General features: G+C 37.1%; 1 protein-coding gene across 1 annotated transcript in view; it reads left to right on the top strand.

Moving 5' to 3' along the window:
- Window positions 1–24,952, top strand: part of LOC113065758 (NACHT, LRR and PYD domains-containing protein 3-like) — a 151,625-nt gene that overhangs the window by 105,162 nt on the left and 21,511 nt on the right. The window contains exons 12-13 of the mRNA XM_026237265.1: window positions 9,415–9,588; window positions 15,729–15,902. Coding sequence (XP_026093050.1) covers window positions 9,415–9,588; window positions 15,729–15,902 — 348 coding nt within the window. The remainder of the gene's footprint in view (window positions 1–9,414; window positions 9,589–15,728; window positions 15,903–24,952) is intronic.

Genomic DNA, 24,952 nt, shown 5'->3' with positions numbered 1-24,952 from the left:
AAAAAATGGCTTTGCTTTTTAAGTTGTTCCTTATTCCCCTGACATTGAGTGAGGTTATTGATAAAGACATCAAAATAACAAGATTTGAATAAAAAGAAGAAAAAAAAAACAAGTCACTTGAACAAGTTCCTTAGAACAAAAGCTTAAAGACTGGTGAGAACACAGCACTACATCAACTATGACTGCTTCGGGGATAAACGGACGAAAAATTACTTTTGGCCATAGACTTAAAACATTACCATATAGTCGTGGAAAAAAAGAAGCCAAGAACATATATATACATTAGCAGGAATATTTACAGGAAACTTGATCTCAAAAAAAGATCAATCAGCCTGAAAATTTTTCCTGCTTTCCGTGCCTCATCTACTAACGTTAGTGGCCACAGCTTCATTCCGGACTCACCGCAGCCTTTTTGGGGGGAGACTTCAGAGGAGTAGAGGGAAGCGAGGGGATATCTTCTACTGACAACATTGAATATTCCATCTTCTCTTCAGGCCCTTAATAGTCGTGACAACTGTCAATTAAGACGTTACAGGCAGCAGCAAAGTTAGCTGCCGTCCCCGTGTTAGTAGCCATTTCTTTCTTGTTCGACACAGAATTCTTTCTTTTCTTATCAGCTGACATGTTTCTGAATAGACTGTGACAAACTAATAGCATGAAGCATCCAGTTAAAATGTAAATTGATAAAGAAATGTCCGTTTTATTGTGCCGCTTTATCTTTGTTGATGGGTGCTATAACTCAACACCTGTGCTCATGGCGCTATCTTGCGCGCATACGCAAGGCCTTTATGACTAAATGCGCATTGTGATGATGTCACGGGACAGTTCAATTCCGAAAACTTGCAATCATTGCTAAAATTGTGGAGTTTGCTTGATTTCGCAATAAATTCAGCAATCGCAAAATCCTGGAGGGACTGCATAATGCTACAGCTAGTTAAAGGTTTGCTTACTTGCAGTTAACTTTAGGGACTGTAGCCGAAAAATATTAGCAGCCTTCTTGCTAACATATTAGCTCCATTGTTATAAGTTCTGTTTTATTTGTCCTGTATCAGAGTCTGAGATTTTCACTGTGCATGGGGTGAAGGTGGCAGCTCTCACAAACAATGCAGCATGATTGAGCGCTACGTTACTCCACCCCACTCACAGACAGAACCGTGCTCAGAGACATAGAGCTGTCCTGGAGCACTCCAGAATGGGGAATGACACTTGTTCGGAAGCATGGTTTGATGCAGACAATAGCCGGGTTTGCATCCAAATTATTTGGATTTAGGGATGTCAATTTTCGATCATTTCCATGATCGATCATTGTTTAAATTAACGATCAATTTATTGATAAACTTAATGCTGCAAAATGCATCTGCGGTAGTATTATTACTACGTGCAAAAGCGACACTGGAAAAAATATTAAAACCAAATTAAAGGGGTTTTAATTTGAATAAAATGCTAGTTGTTGGACTGTTAAATGAATGTGGTTATAATTATTGGATAAAATGAAGAGAGCACGCCGTAGGTTTGAGATCATTTTACTTGGTTGACTATTTAACGTCAAGGAGACCACTGAGCGTGCCTCTTTGACCCCTTACTAGTAACCCCCCTTTTTTGGCATGGAGACCGAAATTACATACCCAAAATAAAAAGGTTTCTGCTCATGATTCTTTCTGACTAGATACATAATCAACCTTTTTTCACAAAGCTGACATTTTAAAGTTTACTGTTCAGGAATCAGAATCACTCAGACTGTTATGATAATAGAGATATATAAGCTCAAACATAAAAATAAAAATAAAAATATTAAAAACATATGTTTTAAATGTATTTTAAAAAAATTTTGATGTAGGAAATGAGTTTGAAAACACAGTGTAGCTAAGGCCACAAGTCTTCCAAGACTTCATAAAAAATATAATCGAATCTGTAAAACTGTGAATTTTATGAAATATTTTCTAAGGCCATGTCATGTGTGTTTTTAGAGAAGGCTAATCAGATTGATTTATGGCCCTTGTCATCTCTGTAAGATCTCACATGTAAACATTCCTGTGCTCTTTGTGTATGTTTCACTGTTGAAAACTGCCCGAATCATGATTGTATTGTTCTCACCAAACGGTTCTTTCACACCTCCGCCAAGTATGACACATTATCCACATTATTCTTTTATCATTATTCTTTTGCTTTTATTCCACCTTTATTAGCCTTGATTGTGGTTTTTCAGGCTTTACAAAGCAACAAAGCAGCGATCTCACTTCAGTCTCTCTTTGCATTTAGCCCTTATTTATCAAAAGTCTTACTATAAAAATACAACAAAACATTTTCTTACGACCTTACGTGAATTATTGAGACAAAAATGCATTATGAAGAAGAAAAGCACCTGCTATTAGTAGCATTGGTGCTAACGTTAGCATCAAGCTACATCTGACAATTTATGAAATTATTAGTACACTTTTACTCAAAACTCACTTTAAACCCCGATCGAGTGTTTATAATAACTTCCTTTAGCGATCAGGGGTGGAATTTCGTCGTTTACTGTTGTAAAAATATGTTATTTGTAGCCTTTTTCATCGCTGCACAAGTTAGCATTACCGATGTACATTTTCGATTTTTTTTATAAAAACGCCCCAGATCTCAAGAAATTCTCATACCAAGCTTTACTATCGTAATCGCGGGTTTATTATTCGGATATTTTGTGTGTACAGAGGTGTTTCAGTGTTGTTTTGGCCAGATAACTACCAGGAAGTGTGCAGGAAGCATGTGACACGATGGGGCGGTGTCCAAATATGAAACTGTAAGATTGACGTTGGAAAGACCCAATCAGAGTCTGAGTCACACACCGCACGAGCTGTGACTACTGCACGCACACACAGATCGCTGGGAGAGGCTGTTTATCATCTGATCGCGTAAATCCGTGGAAAATGAATAGAAATGACGATTCTGTCTGAAGAAATATGAAGTAAACATCAGTAAATATATCCATATATCTCCGCAGATATGCATCTTTGGTCTGTAAATCCTTATTGACGCTGTTCAGTGAGTCTATGTGAACACAAATAAACCGCTGCTGACGTGACTGAATATGAGTGAGTTGTGAATTTCTATTCAAAATGTGGCATAATACGGATTTATTATTTTGCACTCCTGACATAAATCACTAAATATCTGTCACTGCAACAATGTTTTATCAAAATATTGGTCAAATATCGAAGCTTGAGTCTTTAAACTTTCCATTGATGCACAGTTTGTCCAGATGAAGTAAGACAGTGATGTTTAATGTGCTGTGAAAGTGAAACAATAATAAACTGGGGCCGTCAGCGATGTTTGCACGTAAAGGGGTTAAATAGTAGGCCTACTATTCTCGCACTAGTAGGCTCAGAAAGAGCTTCTTCCCCGAGGCTGTGACACTTCTGAACTCTACACCACCAATCTAACCTGCGCCTTCTCGCTTACTACACTGGTCACAGTACTTTACATACATGTAATTGCACTGCTCATATTTTGCACAGACTGCGTTGCTGCTGTTCATATAATACCTACATTGCATTCCTATGTATATTCTGTACATACTCTGCTTAATACTGACAATATAGTTGAATCTAATCTAATGTGTTTAAAAAAATCTTGCATACAGTGCATTAGATCGTGACATGCAGGTGAGGTTGAGCAGGAGCGGGTTTGGCTAGATGTATTTGGAGGATATAGCTCATGTATCGTTAGGCACAAATACAAATGTTTCCATTTTCACAATGTACAGGTCCTTCTAAAAAAATTAGCATATTGTGATAAAAGTTCATTGTTTTCCATAATGTAATGATAAAAATTAAACTTTCATATATTTTAGATTCATTGCACACCAACTGAAATATTTCAGGTCTTTTATCATTTTAATACTGATGATTTTGGCATACAGCTCATGAAAACCCAAAATTCCTATCTCAAAAAATTTGCATATTTCATCCGACCAATAAAAGAAAAGTGTTTTTAATACAAAAAAGTCAACCTTCAAATAATTATGTTCAGTTATGCAATCAATACTTGGTCGGGAATCCTTTTGCAGAAATGACTGCTTCAATGTGGCGTGGCATGGAGGCAATCAGCCTGTGGCACTGCTGAGGTGTTATGGAGGCCCAGGATGCTTCGATAGCGGCCTTAAGCTCATCCAGAGTGTTGGGTCTTGCGTCTCTCAACTTTCTCTTCCCAATATCCCACAGATTCTCCATGGGGTTCAGGTCAGGAGAGTTGGCAGGCCAATTGAGCACAGTAATACCATGGTCAGTAAACCATTTACCAGTGGTTTTGGCATTGTGAGCAGGTGCCAGGTTGTGCTGTAAAACGAAATCTTCATCTCCATAAAGATTTTCAGCAGATGGAAGCATGAAGTGCTCCAAAATGTCCTGATAGCTAGCTGCATTGACCCTGCCCTTGATAAAACACAGTGGACCAACACCAGCAGCTGACATGGCACCCCAGACCATCACTGACTGTGGGTACTTGACACTAAACTTTAGGCATTTTGGCATTTCCTTCTCCCCAGTCTTCCTCCAGACTCTAGCACCATGATTTCCGAATGACATGCAAAATTTGCTTTCATCCGAAAAAAGTACTTTGGACCACTGAGCAACAGTCCAGTGCTGCTTCTCTGTAGCCCATTTCCTGCACACGCCTGTTCACGGTGACTCTGGATGTTTCTACTCCAGACTCAGTCCACAATCTTCCTCAGGGTCCGGTCACCTCTTCTCGTTGTGCAGCGTTTTTTGCCACACTTTTTCCTTCCCACAGACTTCCCACTGAGGTGCCTTGATACAGCACTCTGGGAACAGCCTATTCGTTCAGAAATTTCTTTCTGTGTCTTACCCTCTCGCTTGAGGGTGTCCATGATGGCCTTCTGGACAGCAGTCAGGTCGGCAGTCTTACCCATGATTGCGGTTTTGAGTAATGAACCAGGGTGGGAGTTTTTAATAGTTTTTTTTGATGCAAACTAAGCTTGTGCTTTACAAGCATTCGCACATAGATGGAAAATATCATCCTCTTCACACGATCAAAAACTTCCTTGCCATAACAGCAGAGTGAACAGGTATAAGGTCTGTTTAAGCTGACCAGTGTAACCTTTTATATGTTTGGTTGACTGTACTTTATTTTAATAATGAACAGACTGCAATGCAAGTTTGAAATTAGAATGCACTTTAGATGTTCTGTGTCATTTATACCAAATGCAAATGTTGCTAGTTGCTGGTGTGTTTGCAGGATTACTATTACTTTTTTTTTACATATTTAATTTTTTTTTATTTTTCAGTTTAATTGATTTTTATTTATAAAGTTGTATTTATTTTATTTAAACAAACTTGAAAAGATCTGCATGATAAATGCTCTAAAACATTTTTTTTTGTTTGTTTTTTGTTTTGTTTTTTACCCTTTTATATTGTAACAATAAAACTCCATAATCATCGGAAAGGAGGCGGGAACCGGCAGACAATAAAATGAAACTTTAATAATCAAAAATAAACACAAAACAGCGCAACAGCTTCTCGCGCACGACTGTTGCGCACAAATAAAAAGCAAAACACAACTTAAAGCCCAGGCCTGGTCCTCTCTTGTCCTTCACTGTAGTCGCTCCGGTTTTATATCACTCCATCTCCTCCGTGGGACTCGAGACCGGTGGGTCAAGCAGGTGTCGCTCATTTCCCAATCACTCCACCGGCCTCGCTCAGGTTCCCACGTCTCTCGGCCCCGCCCCACTCGTCACATACCCCCATCGCCCATCGCAGGCCGGGGGGTACTCCCAAGACTGCGCTCTACCCCCCCTCCTCCCTCCGGGGGGGACCGCTCACAGGGACCTGAGGGAACCTGGGGGTAGGACAGACGAGGCGAGAGAAAAGGAAATGGAAGGAGGAGCAACAGAGACGAGAGAGGGGAGTGATCTCCTCCATGGTGCCTGGCGGTAACACTGGACGGCCCTCGGTGGACGGCACAACACTCCTCTGCCGCCCCATCGTCTCCAGCCTGCAGCCCTCGGATCAAACTGGAAAATGGCTCTCGTCGGATGGTCAGGAGGGAGGCGGAGGACATGGACAAATCAATGGGTGCGAGGTAGCGCAGCCAGGCAGGATGCTCTGGGCTGGCACGTGCGGACTCTAAGCACTTGATTGGAAATCCGCTGGGCCCACCTGATGTTCTCGATGGTTCTGAGAGCCCTGCCGTCAAAGCCGTCTAATCTTGCAGCCAGTATCTTATTTAAGGGCCAAGTACTGCTGAGTTGTAGATAGAGTGGCGTTGGCATCAGTGAGGATGAAATCTGTCGCTCAGGGGTGTCCAGCTGATGAGGGACTTGCGGAGGGCCTTTGGGATGGCAATTGCCACACCATAAAGGCCTGTCCGTCTCTCGGGGCCACTCCAGAAGTAGCAATGGTTGCTTTCTGTTGTTTTGCCATTGCCATGCCATCGAACTTCACAGAGCCCTGCCAAGGAGATGTTATAGCGGCAGAGCTCTCGGGACAGCAGGGTGGCAGCTCCGGTGGCGAAGGAGTGTCTGGACATTCCATGTGGTGACTCGGGTCCTATGACGAAGGTTGATCCGTACTCGTTAGTCGGGGGCAGGGGGCCATTAGATCAAATATCAGATCAGATGAATCTGTAATATGACACATTTTCTTTTAACAATTTTTATTGTAATATCAGTTTGATTATTTTTATGGTACCCTTTAGACAGCTGCTGATAAGTAACTCTGCAACTACATATCAACTAGCGGCCATTAGAGTATTAGTATGTCTGCTACTGTAAATATATGCTAACACTTTATTTTTATGGTGAACCAGCAGATACACTGACTATACTGTAAATGTCTTTGCAAGTATGTCATATTATTCTACCATACTAGATTCTACCATTCTTGAGCATACTAATACTCTAATGAGAGTTAAAGTTGCTTATTGTTGATTGATTAATTTCACATCAATTCATTAATATTAACTCCACAGAAACCCTCAAATAACACTCAACATCTAACCACTCACAAGCTGTAGTAAGATACTGTTCAGATCTTAAACAATGTCAGGATATGATACAGTCCATTATACTGTAAATTAAGTAGATGTCATTTGGTGTTCAGTGTGTGTTATAAATAATCATAATCTTAAACATATAACCAGAAATACATAAGTATGATGATGTATTATAATTGTTGTAATGATTATTCATGAGTTGATAACATATTTTTTTATAATGCATTATGCATTCATTATAATGCCTTAAGAATACCCTTATAATGTATTAAAAATACGGGCTTCATAGAAAGTGTTACCAAATGATCTAATGGTTAGTTGTTCTTGATCAAGATTAAATGGATGCATGACTCTCATAAACTTGTAATCTCTTTTGCATTAACCCTCAGATGGTTTTCGGGGTCTTTTTTGACCCCAAATGACTTTTGCTCAAATTTAAAAAAAAATCCCTTTGTCTAAATGGTATGAAACCTTCTACGGCTCTCAACACTTTCTAGATCTACAAAAAAAAAACAACTGGAATGATATCTGTTTTTATGTTAGCGTGACAACATTTGTGACACAAAATAAGACTAAATTCATCATCAAAATCAGAAACAACGCAGAACACATAGACAGAAATGGCACAAATAAAGTGGCACACTTCCACCAATGCAAAAAACATCCACAATGCTAAATGATATTGCTCACAACACGCGTACACACACACACACACACACACACACGCATATAGAGGAATAAAATTTTTGAGACCATAAAAACTGCTGACTACAAGCCAAAAACTAAGCCTTTTTTTGCACAGGCCTATCTAAAGGGTAAATGGTCCCACCTAGTGATCAACTGTAAAAAATAACAAATGTTACCTCTTCCCAACAGGGAAAACCACCAACAATCAAGAATCTCACACACACACAAACACTATAATTTGCTGTTATACTCCTTATAACTCCATATACAAGCCAGAAATTAAGCTTTTTTTTTTTTTTGCACAGGCCTATCTAAAGGGTTAATGCTCCCACCTAGTGATCAACTGTAAAAAAAAAAAATTTTTTACCTGTTGTTTGTGGAAAACCACAAACAATCAAGAATGCATGATTCTATGGTGTCATGGCTTTGCAATCAAAAAATGTTGTTATAATGGAAGTCAATGGGGCAAAAACAGCCACCAACAACAAATGAGGGAGAAAAAATGTAAATCTAATGCTGCACAAAAACTAACAATGCATCAAAGCCAATTTTGTTAGTAATCTTTGACATGCACAAGACTGTGATAAAAGGTAAAAAAAATATCCAGTCTACAATCACTTTTTATATTGAAAATATGTAATTTTGTAGTTTTTTTTTCCCAAATCAGTGACATCATTTATGAACTTGGTAATTAAAAAGTTAAAATCTTGGAATTTTTTTAAACATTTGGTAGTTTTGATCAGGACTGAGGTTCATTAATAGAGTTATGCAAAAAAAAAAAGGAAAAAAATATTTATCTGATACATTTTTACAGCAGTTTAATTTAGTGGATGTTTTCATCCATGAACAACTCGAAAGGGTAGTGAATTTGCCAAGAGTGTACTGTCCCAAAATATGGGTCAAAATAAGATCTGTAACCAAAAATCATTCCATTAGCTCAAACACACAGAAAGTTGTGGCCAAAATAAGACTCAACTTTACCCCCTAGTGGACGAAAACGTCCCCAACAACCCACAAGGGTTAAATACATTATAAAAAAAAACTGGAACATTATTGAATGTGACCCTACAGGAAATAATCATGGAACCCCCTGGGATCAGCTTTAAGAGGGCCCCTACAATTAATTTCATGAATATCTTAATTTGTGTTCTGTAGATAAACAAAGGTCTTAAGCTTGTCGCACACTAGATGATTTTAAGCTAGATTCGCACACCCAAATGATCATTTGTTGTGTCTCCCAAAATGTTTAATAAACATACTTTTAGTCCCGGTGTCTTCATATGAGGACATGTATAAAATCAACGTCCTGTTTCATAACAGAAATTCATATTTTAACTTGAAAACCCCATAACATTTTTCTGAGATGTTGATTTTTGACAGTTAAAAAAATGTCAAATAATTTTTTTTACAAAATATAATTTTTCATAAGAGTGACTAAATTCATTTCAGACATTTTGAAGAAAAAGGAGTGGGAGTGTCCATTTAGTATCTCTGAAAAGTTACAGGATATCCACACTTTAAACTGTGGTACATATAGTCTCAGATAAATTAGCTAAAATATAATGTCCTCATATGAGGATGCAGGGTCTCAGGAGGTTTAGGATAAAACCATAAGATGTATTCACTGATTACTGAATTTACTTCAAGTGTATCACTACAGTCAAAGGTTTTTGAAAGTCATCTGTGCTCCAGATTATAAACCCTAACAGATTTGTTTTGCTGTTTGTTTTGTTCTCCACACAGGCTGCAGTTCTGTAATCTCACTGCTCAGTCCTGTAAGAGTTTGTCTTCAGCTCTACAATCCTCAATCTCTGTCTTGAGAGAGCTGGACCTGAGTAACAATGACATGCAGGATTCTGTAGTGAAGCAGCTTTCTGATGGACTGAAGAATCCAAACTGTCAGCTGCAGATACTGAGGTAAATGCTTTTTTATAAAAGAAGAAAATAAAACTTGGTGTGAGTATCAAATTGTAAAGCTTGTGATTTAATTTTCTGAACATACAGTGCAGTATTATGTTCATTTACATGCAAACACGTCAAACTTCTTTACAACCACATTTCCCCCAAAATCTAATTAATCCTAATGGTGGGTGAAGGTATATGCGTGTAGGTCTTTTACATGCGCTTGTGCAAGGTTCCCTTAATTTATCAGGATTTAGTTTCAATTTTAGTCTAGCTCACAAACATTGATTGTCTACTAATTTATATATTTGATTATTCTGAAAATTCCATATTTTTAATTATTCGTTCATTAATGACCTGGCATCACTTAGTAATTAACTTGGCCAACGGTGAGCACAAGGCACAAACTCACCCGTTCTGGTCTTACTCAGGGGATACAGGGTGATTAAATACCTTTGCTTGCAAGCTGTACAGTCAGAAGATCCCTAATGGAGATCCCCCTGTTCTACCTATTACTACTTAAGTAGATCTATCCTGAATAGAGATTTGCTGAAATGCCAGACTAACACTTTAATCTACTAGAAATAAAGATTTCAGAAGAGATCAGAATAAATGAACTATCAGAGACCAATTCTCCACACCACAAACTGACAAAAACTTATAACAAATATTAATTCTCTCTCTTCCTTCTCTCCACTCTCGGAGGCAGACATTTCTAAACTTTTCTTTCCAATCATCCTACTACTTGTCCGCTTGATCCTATCCCCACTCACAACCTTCAGGCAATTTCTTCTTCAGTTATACCTGTGCTCACTCACATTATCAACACCTCTCTTCACTCTGGTATATTTCCCACAGCATTCAAACCGGTTTGGGTAACTCCCCTGCTTAAGAAACCCTCTCTAAAATACAGAACTTTTAGAAAACTACAGATCCCTTTTTCCATTCATTGCTAAGACACTTGAGCGAGTTGTGTTCAACCAACTTGCTGTTTTTTGCACAGAGCAATCCCCTGGACAACAACCAATCTGGGTTCAAAAGTGGCCACTCAACTGAGACTGCCCTAGTCTTGGTTACTGAAGCCCTGAGACTGGCAAGAAAAGCATTCAAATCCTCATTACTCATCTTGCTGGATCTGTCTGCTGCTTTTGACACCGTTAACCACCAGATCCTCCTGTTCAACCTCATGTCCGAAGAAATTTCTGGCTGGATGAAGGATCATCACCTTCAACTTGCTAAAACAGAACTACTCATTGTCTCAGCAAAACCAGCACTTCATCATAATCTCTCTATACAACTAGGTTAATCAACCATAACTCCTTCGAGTACAGACCAAAAGCTTGGAGTTATGATTGATGATCAGTTAAGCTTCACAGATCATATTGCAACAATGGGCCAGTTCTGCAGATTTGCCCTATACAACGTTGGGAAGGTTACACACTTCCCGTAAGAGCAGACAGCACAACATCTTATCCAAGCTCTTGCTCACTCCAGACTGGACTATTGCAATGCTCTCCTGGTAGACCCTCCCGTTTGTACTTTCAAGCCTCTGCAATTGATCCAGAATGCAGCAGTGAGAGTGGTCTTCAACTAGCTGAAGAAAGTTCACATAACGTCTCTCTTCATTAGCATTCACTGGCTGCCAATAGCCACTCGCAATAAATTCGAGGTACTTATGCTTGCCTACAGGACAACCACTGGCACTGAACCAATATGCATAAACTCATTAGTTCAGACCTATATGCCCTCCAGAAACGTGCATTCTGTAAGTGAGCGACACCTTGTGGTGCCATCCCAAAGAGGCACAAAATCTCTCACTGACTTTTTCCTGAACTATTCCCAGCTGGTGGAACAACCTGCTTGTCTTATTCTGAGTCTTTAGATGTTTTTTGAAAATGCCTAAAGACGTCTTTTTTGCCATCACCTTACCAAGAAATACAAGCACTTTCCTATTATATTATACTCTACTGTACTTGTTTTAGTAAATTTATTTTAAGCACCTTGCTATGTGCACTGTGCTAGACAAACGGAGACTTGTCACAGCACTTGTATATTGTTGCTCTCTCCTTGGTCTGATAGCTTGTACTTTGTAAGTCACTTTGGATAAAAGTGTCTGCTAAATAACTCAATGTAAATGTAAATCAAATATAACATTTTCTTTGTCAGGTAAAAATGTTTCATGCCAATTACATAATTAAACTAGTAGAAGCCAATGCATAATTTAATTTAGTTTCAATTCAGATAAAAACATAACATTCATTTTATACATAAAATTGAATCTAAGAGATGCATACCTGACAACAGAGAAACAGGCAGGCATGAGAAATCTAGTGCAGAGATTGACATTCACATGCACTGTGGAGCTTTCTGGCTACGGAAACCCAAAGTAGTATTTTGTCACTTTGCTTTAATATTCAGAACAGAACAAACAAATCTTCAAATCAGTTGTAAAAACATGAAAGTCCTTTTGGTTTCTTGGGATCTCGTGACCCAGGGTCTCCCCAGGCTGGAGATAGGAAAACATTCTCACAGACCCTGATGGAGACAGACCCCTCAGCAGCAAAAAACAAATTTAAAGAAGTTTTCATTCTTTCTCAAAATAACTGCTGTGAAATTGAAACCATATTAGAATGATAGAATGATACTAAACACAAATGAGAAAAACAACAGATACACAAGACACATTATGTGGTATAAACATATTCTTACTGAACTTTAAGTGAAAACTTTTGAGGGAAAAGAGTTTGAGGTAGAGGATGAGAGGGCAGAGGGGGTTGTAAATGAGCAAGAGGGGGTGGTGTTGTATGCTCTCTTTGGAGATCTCTTCTCTAGATTATTTTGATTGATTGTTTTGTTGCATGGCATCTGTTTTATAGGAGTTCCTGGACTTAGATTTCATGGGGAGATCATTTCACATTTTACACTGGAAGAGAAAAGTTATACACAAAAATACGGATTGTAAGAGAGTGAGAATATGGAATATGGAGCAATATATGTAATTTCTTAGACCTGAACAACCATCAGTCATTCCATTTAAAACTCCCACTGAGTTTAACAATGAAGGAAAGGAAAGGATAAGTATGGTGTCCCATACTTGGAATCTGTGCTCTGCAATTAGCCCATCCAAGTGTACACACACAGCAGAAAGTAATGAACAAACACACAATCACACACTGTGAACACACACCTAAAGCAGTGGGAAGCCATTTTTGCTGCGGCGCCCGGGAAGCAGTTACTAGTCGTGGGATTGAGGGAGGAATATATCCTTTCACTACCCCCATCTACAATCCCTGTCTGCACTTAGACTTTTAGACCTAACCAAACCCTCGACCTTTAGGTTACAAGTGCGGCTCTCTAACTGCCCCTGAAGCTACTAAAATTCAATTCAGTTCAATTTAATTCTAGTTTATTTGTATATCACTTTTTACGATACAAATCAATGCAAAGCAACTTTACAGAAAATTAAGTTTGTATAATATGTATTAGTAGCTTATTAGTGGTGATTAGTTTATGTGCAAATGACAGGAATTTCCTGAAAAATGTATACAAGACATAGTCAACCTGATGATAAATACTATTAACAGCAATTATAATGTGATTGCATGATAAGTAGCAATATTTGTTAGTTCTGTATGTTGTTTCATGGTTAGCATGAGGACCTGAGGACCTCTGAGGGGTTGGCATCATCTCTTCTCAGGTGTTCTGTATCCAGACTGGAGCTTGTTTAAATCCTAGTTACAGAGAAACAAATAGAGGCATCATTAGTGTTGCTGCTGTTCCAACAAAGTAAAATTAATTAGTCTAACCCAAGCTAAAAAAACAAGCATGCACATTTGATCAGATACAACTGCACATTCTATGAGATGCATTATTCGAATGCTTGCCAAAATAGATGTGTTTTTTAATCTAGATTTAAACAGAGAGAGTGTGTCTGAACCCCGAACATTATCAGGAAGGCTATTCCAGAGTTTGTAAGCCAAATGCGAAAAAGCTCTACATCCTTCAGTGGACTTTGCTATCCTAGGAACGACCAAAAGTCCAGCGTTTGTGACCTTAGGGAGCATGATGGATTGTAACGTGGTAGAAGGCTAGTTAGGTACGCAGGAGCTAAATCATTAACCCCTTACTAGTAACCCCCCTTTTTAAGCATGGAGACTGAAATGACATACCCAAAATAAAAAGGTTTCTGCTCATGATTCTTTCTGACTAGATACATAATCAACCTTTGTTCACAAAGTTGACACTTTAAAGTTTGATGTTCAGGAATCAGAATCACTCAGACTGTTATGATAATAGAGATATATAAGCTCAAACATAAAAACAAAAATAAAAATATTAAAAACATATTTTTTAATGTATTTTAAACTGCTGTAAAAATGTATCAGATTCTTTTTTTTTCCTTTCTTTTTTTAGCATAAATCTGTTAATCAACTTCAGTCTTGATCAAAACTATGAAATGTTTTTTAAAAAAACCAAGATTCTAACTCTTTAATTGCCAAGTTCATAGATGATGTCACTGATTTGGGGGGAAAAATACACAAAATGACTTATTTTCAATATAAAAGTAATTGTGGCTGGATTTTTATTTTTTACCTTTTATCACAGTCTTGTGCATGTCAAAGATTAGTAGCAACATTTGCTTTGATGCATTTTTAGTTTTTGTGCAGCATTAGATTTAAATTTTTTCTCCCTCATTTATTGTTGGTGGCTGTTTTTGCCCCATTGATTTCCATTATAATGACATTTTTTGATTGCAAAGCCAAAACACCATATAATCATGCATTCTTGATTGTTTGTGGTTTTCCCTATTGGGAAGAGGTAAAATTTGTTATTTTTTACAGTTGATCACTAGGTGGGACTATTAACCCTTTAGATAGGCCTGTGCAAAAAAAAGTCTTAGTTTCTGGCTTGTATGGAGTTATATGGAGTATAACAGCAAATTATAGTGTTTGTGTGTGTGTGAGATTCTTGATTGTTGGTGGTTTTCCCTGTTGGGAAGAGGTAACATTTGTTATTTTTACAGTTGATCACTAGGTGGGACCATTTACCCTTTAGATAGGCCTGTGCAAAAAAGGGCTTGTTTCTGGCTTGTATATGGAGTTATATGGAGTATAACAGCATATTATATTGCTTTCTACATTTATTTCATAATGATACCCCTCCCCCCCTTTTAATTTTTATTTTCAAATGAAAGGATACATTTTTGTGAATAATTTCTTAATAAATTATCAAAAGGATTAAAAATGCAGATTAACTTTCACAGCCTTCTTTGATCATATTTACCAAGTGTGCCCTTACTTTTGGGCATGACTGTATATATATATATATATATATGTGTGTGTGTGTGTGTGTGTGTGTGTGTGTGTGAGCATGAAGCTTACACACACTAAAGGTATTATAATCACCCTGCATCCTCTGACTAAGATCTAGCAATTTTTGTCCGTGAGTTCACTATTGGCTATCTATGCAACACTGAGTCCTTAATGAATGAAAAAATTTAAGTATGAGATGTCTAGAAAAATCATCTAAATTAGTATATAATTGATATTTGTGATACGTTTGTAATTAGATTACGACCTTAATTTAATGATCACATGAAATTGGAGTCAGATTAAACATAAAGCTAAACTAAAATATAACCTTAATCCTGACAAATTAAGTGAACACTTCAGAAGCAAAATTAAAATACCTACACACATTATACTTTCGCCCACCCATTGGATTCCATCGTTGCGCCAATCTGAGTGGATCCTTACATCAGCTTGATGTTCTGTTTCTGTTCTGGGACTCTTATTTTGAAGTTATTTTCATCCTATACAAGTTCTAGTTTACTGTGTTTATTTTCTATGTCCTTTTGTTTCCTTGATTCCTGAATATGATCTATTTGTTTCCATAGTTAGTCATTAGTTTGTTCACCTTTATCATCTTATGTAATTAAATTCAAGTTTATTTGTATAGCACTTTTTACGCTAAAAATCATTGCAAAGCAACTTTGTAGAAAATTAAGTTTCTACAATATTTAATAGAGAAAATAGAGCCATAATTAGAATAGCTGCTGTTCTGACAAAGTAAAATGAAGTCATCTGTGCTCCAGATTATAAACCCTACCAGATAAACAATAATATTGCAGGGGTTTTTTTTTGTTCTCCACACAGGTTACAGTTCTGTAATCTCACTGCTCAGTCCTGCGAGAGTTTGTCTTCAGCTCTACAATCATCAAACTCTTTCCTTAGAGAGCTGGACCTGAGTAACAATGACCTGCAGGATTCAATAGTGAAGCTGCTTTCTGATGGACTGAAGAATCCAAACTGTCAGCTGCAGATACTAAGGTAAAAGGTGTTTGATAAAATAAACTAAATTAAGTTTGTGATGTAATTTTTGTAAAATACAGTACTGCACTATGTTCATTTACATGCAAGGGTCTCATGATCCAGCGTTTACAATGTTTTGGAGCATCACGGTCGACAGTAAATGCTACTCCCCATGAACTCCATCTCATGCAAGTGCTGTGACTTTGGGTCACTTATAACATGGATGTGAAAATGCAACATGTGTCAAGCATCTTTCAAATTGGTGTCTCAATTATTGTGATCTTAACAAACAGTGTTAAACAGCTGAGGCAGTCCAGCCTTAGAAAAATGTACTTTTTAAACATTTTGTTGTCCAAACAAACCAAAGGTTGGGTTTTGAAGTTCAGCAGAGTGCCATTGAGAATATCATAAATCAAGGGGGCAGTTTGCCTGCAAATCACACAAATATTGCCAAAATTAGACAGAGCATGAATTTACGTACCAACAGCACGCATTCCCCATAGCAACTGCTGTGTTACTTACATCTGGCGCCGATACAGGATGGCTGCCTCCGTGACGTGCTCTGCAGTTGTTTTTGTAAGTTTGTCCTTTCTTTAGTTATATTCCTGCAGTTTCACCAGGGATGAACTGCTGAACATCCGGCAGATTTTAATTATTCAGATGTTTTACTGAACGTTGTTATCGAAGGAGCGGCGGCGCTGATCAAGCGCTTCAGGACGCGCAGAGGGGGAAAGCGAGCGGAAGCGCTCGTCAAACTCAGGAAGCGTTGATTTCGAACGCAGTTTCCTAGCATCCATCTGGCAAATCTCCACTCTCTACCCAACAAAACGAACAAACTCCATCTGCTCTCTCAGACAAATAAGGATTTCTCACACTCTGCTGCTCTTTGTTTTACGGAAACCTGGCTAAATGACGCCATACCGGACAGCGCGCTCCATCTGCCGGGCTTTCAGCTGTTCAGAGCGGACCGCGATGCAGAATCAACGGGGAAATCACACGGCGGCGGGACATGCTTTTACATTAATGAACGGTGGTGTACAGATGTAGCTTTGTTAAAGAAGATGTGCTGTCCTGATCTAGAAATGCTGTTTGTCAACTGCAAGCTGTTCTATTCGCCACGGGAGTTTCACTCGTTCATTCTGGTGAGTGTTTATATCTCTCCGCAAGCACATGTGAGCTCAGCTTTACAGAAACTCTCTGATCAAATCATAGAGACAGAACAACAACACCCGGACAAAAATTTTTCCCCTGAACTGCCAAAATACAGACAGCACATCACATGTCCCACAAGAGACAGTAATATATTGGATCACTGTTACACCACAATAAAAGGATGCATTTCACTCTGTTCCACGAGCATCTTTGGGACGTTCTGATCACCTTCTGGTTCATCTAATACCGTCCTACAAGCAGAAACTAAAATCAGCTAAACCTGTATCAAGGACTGTAAAAGGATGGACTAGTAAATCAGAGCAGGATTTACAATCTTGTTTTGACCTCACTGATTGGAGTGTTTTTGAAGCTGCTACCACCGATCTGGATGAACTCACAGAGACCGTAACATCATATATCAGTTTCTGTGAGGATATGTGTATTCCTACAAAGACTCAACTAATTTACAATAATGACAAACCGTGGTTCACTGCAAAACTCAGACAGCTCCGTCAGGCCAAAGAAGATGCTTACGTGAAGGGGGACAATGTCTTGTATAAACAGGCTAAATACACATTGGAAAAGGAGATCAAAGTGGCAAAGAGGAATTATTCTGAAAAAATAAGGACTCAGTTCACTTCCAACGACTCCGCATCAGTTTGGAAACGTCTGAAAGAGATCACCAACTACAAGACACCACCCCCCAGCACTGTGGAGAATCAACGACTGGCAGACGATCTGAACGAGTTTTACTGCAGGTTTGAAAGAACACCCATCACCTGCCCTGAACGCCTCCCCACACAACCATTCACACCATTCACAACTCCTGCAACCCACCCTGAACACCTCTCCAATCAAGCACTCTCACCATTCTCACCTCCTGCACCCCCCCTCTCCCCCACACCTGCAATACAGAAAAGCGAGGATGCTGTGCACCAGGTCTTCCGGAAACAGAAAAGGAAAAAAGCATCAGGCCCAGATTGTGTTACACCAGCCTATCTGAAATCCTGTGCTGACCAGCTGGCCCCCATCTTCACACAGATTTTCAACCGATCACTGGAGCTGTGTGAAGTCCCTTCATGCTTCAAATGCTCCACCATCATCCCCATCCCAAAGAAATCCAAAATTACAGGACTAAATGACTACAGGCCTGTGGCTTTAAAGTTAAAAAAATGTAAACAGCAGCATAGTTTTGTGATGGTTGGTATGGCGGATGTTTAGGCCAAAGTGGGAGAAGATCTTTGTTATTAAAAAAAACAAAAAACAAAGATAGACATTACAAATACTCATATACACAAATAAAAATAAACAGTGTTTTTCAAGTACAATAGTATTTAGCAGAAGCATTCAAAAACATAAAACATAAAAATAAAACACAATATACATTGATCCTATTAAAGCAACAGTTTCAATGTTTTTCAGTCTAGAGTATTAAGTGACTTTTAATGTTTGGTGTTTTATTCACATTAAAGGAATAATTCACCCCAAAATTAAAATAGGGTAGCGTTTTGTTTTTATATATTTTTTAAATGTGCTCACACAAGATGCTTATCCCTTCACTGGCACAGATATTCTAAACTCATAGAACTCGTTTAGCTGGAATTACGGGGATACTGCACATAACGCAAAACATCAGTCAATCCTAAACTCTGACTAAAGCCAAACAATCCGCTTTCCACAAAACAATTCACACATACCTGAGAGGTGAGCAGTCGTCAAATCCACCCAAACAAGCTGAAGGAAAGAGAGGGGAAAAGACAGGCTACAGCTACCGTCAACAACCGAAAGGGAGGAGACAGAAGTGACGCATCCCAGGCTATAGCCAACCAGCTCTTAAATAGGGGGAATTCCTCGCTGATAGGTGCTCACTAAATGTCAATCACCACCATTAATCTCATTCATTCGGTTACACACGAATCTAATATATAGACATGGATGTTAATTTCAGTTGTTTACTTTCATTTAAGACATAACCAAATGAGGCTATACATAAGCCTTGTGTTTTTTGACAGTGTTAACACAAAACATAACCTACAGTAGGTTGACAGCCTTTTTGGGCACTAATGCCGCGCATACCGCCGCGGTGGTGCTGCGGCATTAACTGAATTAAGTTGCGTGTTAAAATAGTTCGCTTAACTACCGCCAGGTGGCGCAAAGGGACGAATTTTGAACTGACTAATAATAAAATGACGGTTTGTAAACTAAGATGAAAGGACACGTCAATAGCATTATATTATAACATTTTAAAATCCTTAAAAACATTAGAAAATTTAAAGTAATAGTTAATTTAAAAAAGTCATCAGGTATATATATATATATATATATATATATATATATATATATATATATATATATATATGGAACACATACACATACAACACACACGGATTTAAAAATATGTATATATATTTTCATACTGGTTTGCTCTTAGCAAAAATAAATAAATAAAATCTTTCAAGATCCATTATGAGGAACGAAATGAAAATGGTCCAGCGTTAAGACCGCACTAACAGCAAAAATTCTTATTAACTGCTATTGTTCTTGATTTTTCAAACTGTCTCCAATAATGCCTTAACTGTGTGAGCAAAAATTGAGTATGGTATATTTCAGCTGTTTTATGCGCTGGTGCCTCATGTGCACATATTCATTGTAAACAGCACAGTTCAGCATGAGCAGCGGTCCACTCTGGCATATTTTTGCTGTTTATAATATTTTTCCGTTGATACTGAAACACACGTGAACCACAAAGCCTATTTTACCTAATAAATAATAGTTTAGCTGCAAATAGCAACATCACGAATATAGAAACATTTGGATGTGTCCAGAATGAGAGAGGTAAACCCAACAGGTAATTTAAGTGGATATACTGTATATCAATTTATTTTATTTACTTGTTTATCCCATTTTTTTCATTGCATATGAAAATTTAGGAATAAAAAAATCCTCCTACCCCCTAAAAATTCTCTTCACATTCACTTGTGCGCTTTTGCAATACCTTCTTCTGTTGCTCAATTGTGGACAACGTAAAAGTGTTTGATATAAAGGTTGCTGTCCCATTTTGTACATGAATTGTTAATGAAAAAAAAAAATCGAATTATTTTGTTATTTTCATGGTAACATGTAATCAAGATCTTCTGTTATATAGGCTATTATTTAATATTCACTGTGGCATTTTCACCCATTTAAACTTAAAATTCCATTACATTTTAAATTCAGTTTAATAGTATTAAAAATTCTGATTTAAACTAGTATAAAAACGCATTAAATTGCTTCAATTATTTCTATAAGTTAAAGTAGCCAATTTTAAAATGTGTTGTCATGACTTTTACATCTTATTTTTTTTTACAGTCTGATAACGAGCTGTATTCTTCATTTTCCTTTTTTTGTTATTCTTTTTGTTTTAGTTTATTGAAAATAAATTGGCTAAAATAGAAGCAGACACGTTTAAATTAAAAGAACCACAAAAACATGACTAGTCTAGAGGGAAATATAGGTCTTATTATTTTTATAAATCGTATATCTCACAGACGAACGTCTTAATATGATCGCACATTAGAAATGTTTGGTGAGATAAAATGTGCAAGATAACATTAAGCAAATCTCTTCACCATCATCACTCTTTATTATTAAGCAGGAGTTCACGTTATTGCGTGTGCGTGCGCCGGGCTCATTGTGGTGTGTGTGTGTGTGTTTGTGTGTGTGTGTGACTGACAGACAGCCTCCGCTGCGCGCATGAGAGATCTCGCAGATCTCAAAGACAAACGTCTTAATATAATCGCACATTAGAAATGTTTGGTGAGATAAGATGTGCACGATAACAATACTAAGCAAAAATACATAGTACATTATTTTTTTCACCTTGTTCCAGTACCGAAAGCAGAACCGATAGCGTCAGATCTTACTGTTTCGGTCTTTCATAATTTAGCCCCAGGACCAGTTTAATACCGGGTTTCTGTACACATCCCTACTTATACCTGACTTATATTTTTTTCTCTCACAAAAAAGAACAGAAAAAAAACATGCAGCAAACCCAAAATGCAACTATAGACGACTTATATATTTTTTCCTCTCACAAACTCTAATTTATTTTTTAGGGTGTTTAAAAAAATACAAATAAAGAAGACATGCAGCAAATGAATGAAATTCTATACTTCAGAGCAGAGCCTGGGCCTAATATAGGCTATCCAGTTTTTTTTTTTTTTCATCTGAAAATGACTTGATCAGCCTCCCGCGATGCTCACCTGTGGACGATTTAAAAATGTTTGATATAAAGGTTGCTTCTAATTATATTATTAACACAAGTTCATTTAGACTATTTAACATGCCCTGTGACATTTTATCCTTTTTTACTTATAAACTCTTTTAGAATTTAAAGTTAGATTAATAGTATTTAAATTCAAGTTTAAAAATAGGTTTTAACTACTAAATACCAACAACCATACTGCATGTGAATAAATAAAATGCATACTTTTCATAATATTTCATTATTCATAAAGTGTTTCTGGTGTTTGGATTTGTACTTCAAAATAATGAGCGTGTTTTGTTCTGATATATTTGTTAAAATTATATTTGTTAAAAAGGATTTGTTGTAAAGTGAAGGGAATTAAATATATCCTGTTTGTACATGATAACATTATTAGGCCCGCCATTATTATTTCTATATGTAATAAAATGCAATTTATACATGAATTATATAATATCCAAAAAAAAAAAAAAACCATACAGCAAACGAAAATAGGTGATTAATAGGCCTACATTAAAATGAAACCTATGCACGATTAATATATTTTTTTTCTCTCACGAACTTAATTTATTTTTTAGCGTGTTTAAAAATAAATAAATAAAACATGCAGCAAATGAAAAAGGATTAATCCGTTAAAATGTGTTACTCTGGGTTAACAGTAATTATAAGTAATTCTTCAGAGCAGAGCCTGCATGGGCCTAATCTATAGGCTATTTTTTGTTTTGTTTTGTTTTGTTTTGATTCCATCTGAAAATGACTTCGTTCATCGCATTCACTTCACGCGCTCTGACGCAGATCCGACGCAGATCCCCCTCTCGCGTTGCTCAGCTGTAGACGATTTAAAATGTTTGATATAGGCCTAAAGGATGCTGTCCCATTTTATACAGGAGTTTTTCATGTAAAAAAAATCGAATTATATTATTAACACAAGTTCATTTAGGCTATTTAACATGCACTGTGACATTTTACCCTTCTTTACTTATAAACTCCTTGATATTTTAAAGTTAGTTTAATTTATTTAAATTCAAGTTTAAAAATAGGTTTTAACTGCTAAATACCAACAACCATACTGCATGTGAATAAATTAAATTAATACTTTTTATAACATTTCATCCCTTACGAAAAATAACCATGGTTTTATTATAGTAAAACTGTAGTAACCCATGGTTTTTTGGCGTATTGACTGCCATTTGTAAAACCACAGATTTACTACAAATACCATGGTTAAACTATGGTTGATATAGCAAAACCATGGTTAATTTGTGGTTACCATGGTTTAACTACAGTAACCATGGTATTTTGGTTTTATTTGTAGTAAAACCATGGTTAATTTTCGTAAGGGATTATTCATAAAATCCATAACATTTCTGGTGTTTGGACTTGTACTTCCCCAGCCGGCATTTCAACGTTGAATCAACGTTGAATAACCTTTTGATTTTGCAAATTGAAATAGATTTTGCAAACATGTAGTAGAACAATCCAAATACAATAATATTTAAAGGTTTTTGTAAAATAATTTGGCACAAAAATGCATATTTTTTGCAGCACTTACAAGACAAACCCTTGTACCTTTATGACTGAAACCAGTGGATCTTTTATTTTGGTGGAAAACTAGTTTCTGTCAAAAACATGTTTTAGTAATTTGTCTCATTACAAGAGATGTGTACATTTGTGCAGTGAAAATGTGTTGCACAGTACGAGCAGGGAACCCCCCCGGACTGTGTCTTCTTTACCGTGGGGAATGCAGAATGAGATTTCTACCGCAGGGCACTCTAAAATGTTAGAACCAGCAGCCTCGTGTATACGGTGTGGTTGTGCTTCGGGTGATCCTTGAAAGTGTCCCAGCGCTAGGTCCTTTCTGACGCCGTCCCCTCCACTCTCTCCCACTTGTGCACTTTCTGTACCGTCCTGTATAAACATTTACATTTAATCCTTTAACAGACGATTTGATCCAATTGACTTACAAATGAGAACAATAGAAGCAGTCAGGTCAGCAAGAGAACAACAACAGTATACAAGTGCCATGACAAGTCTCAGTTAGTCTAGTACAGAACGCATCGCCAGGTTATTTTTATTTTTTTATTTATTTTTTTCAATATGAAAGACAAGAAAACAAGGAAAAGTGCTAGCATTAGTTGGTTAAGTTCTGGTGAAAAAGATGAGTCTTAAGATGTTTCTTGAAAATGAGTAAAGACTCAAAGCTGTACGAATTGAGATTGGGAGGTCATTCCACCAGCTGGGCACAGTCCAGGAAAAGGTCCGTGAGAGTGATTTTGAACCTCTTTGGGATGGCACCACAAGGCGTCGTTCACTTACAGAGCGCAAACTTCTGGAGGGAACATAAGATTTACCAGTGAGTTTAGGTATGTTCACAATGTTTGACAATAACTTTGATATTGTGAAATATATTTAACTGAAAACTGAATGCAAAATAAATCACACAATATTTTCACTTTACAGTTCAGTAACAGTGAGGTTGGAAACAAAGTGGACAACACTATTCATTAAACACTTATTTAATGTATTCAGATGAAAATGTACAATATTAACAAATTATTCACAAGCAGTGTTTTCAGAGCCCCCAGTTACACTGTTTTAATCAGAACACTAGCAATACAGTGTAGTAAAACAAATAAAATCTAATTCAGTAAATTTTTTATAAACTAAGTACAATCAAAACCTATCACAAAAGGTCAAAGCATCTCTAGCAGAAGTGACAGTGCAATGTAGCAGATGAACAATTTCTTACCAATGTTTCAAGAATAAACTGGATCCTCGATGACTCTACAAGGGGAAAGAAGAAATGGTTTACTGAAAAGTTCTTAAAAAGCAGGATTTCATATTATACCATTTCTTTAAACCACTGGTTCTCAAACTTTTTATACCAAGTACTACTTCAGAAAATATTTGTTATTAAATATTAAGTTGCACCATAATGACCGACATTACATTTCAGCAGCGTAGTAGGCCATTCACCTGCATAACAACTAGAGGGGGCCTGACACTTTGAGAACCATGGCTTTAAACAATCCTTTTTTTTATTTATTCATTTTCATTAATTCATTAAAATTATATTATTTAAATACCGACATTTGCACTTATATGTTTCAGAAAACACTTTGAAACTATTATAAGAATACAAACATATATAACACACCTAATGCATGGGATTCATATCAGAAAAATATGTGAAAATCTCTAAAAGACTGACATTACCACATAACTTACCAGCAACACATTAGGTGAGCATCTAACTTGATCATCTGTGATAAAGCAATGCAAAAATAGACACACGGGTATTTATTTATCTGCAGGTTACATGGCCTTTAAACTACCCATTTGTAAACTCTGGTAATACTTTACTATTTTCAAAAGATAATAAAGACGTTAGCGATTTTCTTACCTCATTTTGCCAGGATGTTTTCAGGACCTCACAGAACACCTGACCCTTCTTGCGTTCACAGTTTTTGTTCTCCATTGACATGTCACGACTAAAATTCGCTCAAAATAAATAAAAAGTGTACAGGCAAATATGAAATAATTCGGGACCGACCAAGCAGTCAGTTTTAACTAGCAGCAGCTCACAGTTAGCCGCCTCACAGAAAGACGACAATAACGGTCATATTCTTACATGTAGAAAGGTGTGAACCAATTCATTGTCCAGTTTCCTGAA

Source organism: Carassius auratus, chromosome 4, assembly GCF_003368295.1.
Source record: "Carassius auratus strain Wakin chromosome 4, ASM336829v1, whole genome shotgun sequence".
In the NCBI taxonomy this organism is placed as follows: Eukaryota; Metazoa; Chordata; class Actinopteri; order Cypriniformes; family Cyprinidae; genus Carassius; species Carassius auratus.
Note: the sequence above shows the minus strand (reverse complement) of the source record. Positions and strands in the feature narration are given on the sequence as shown.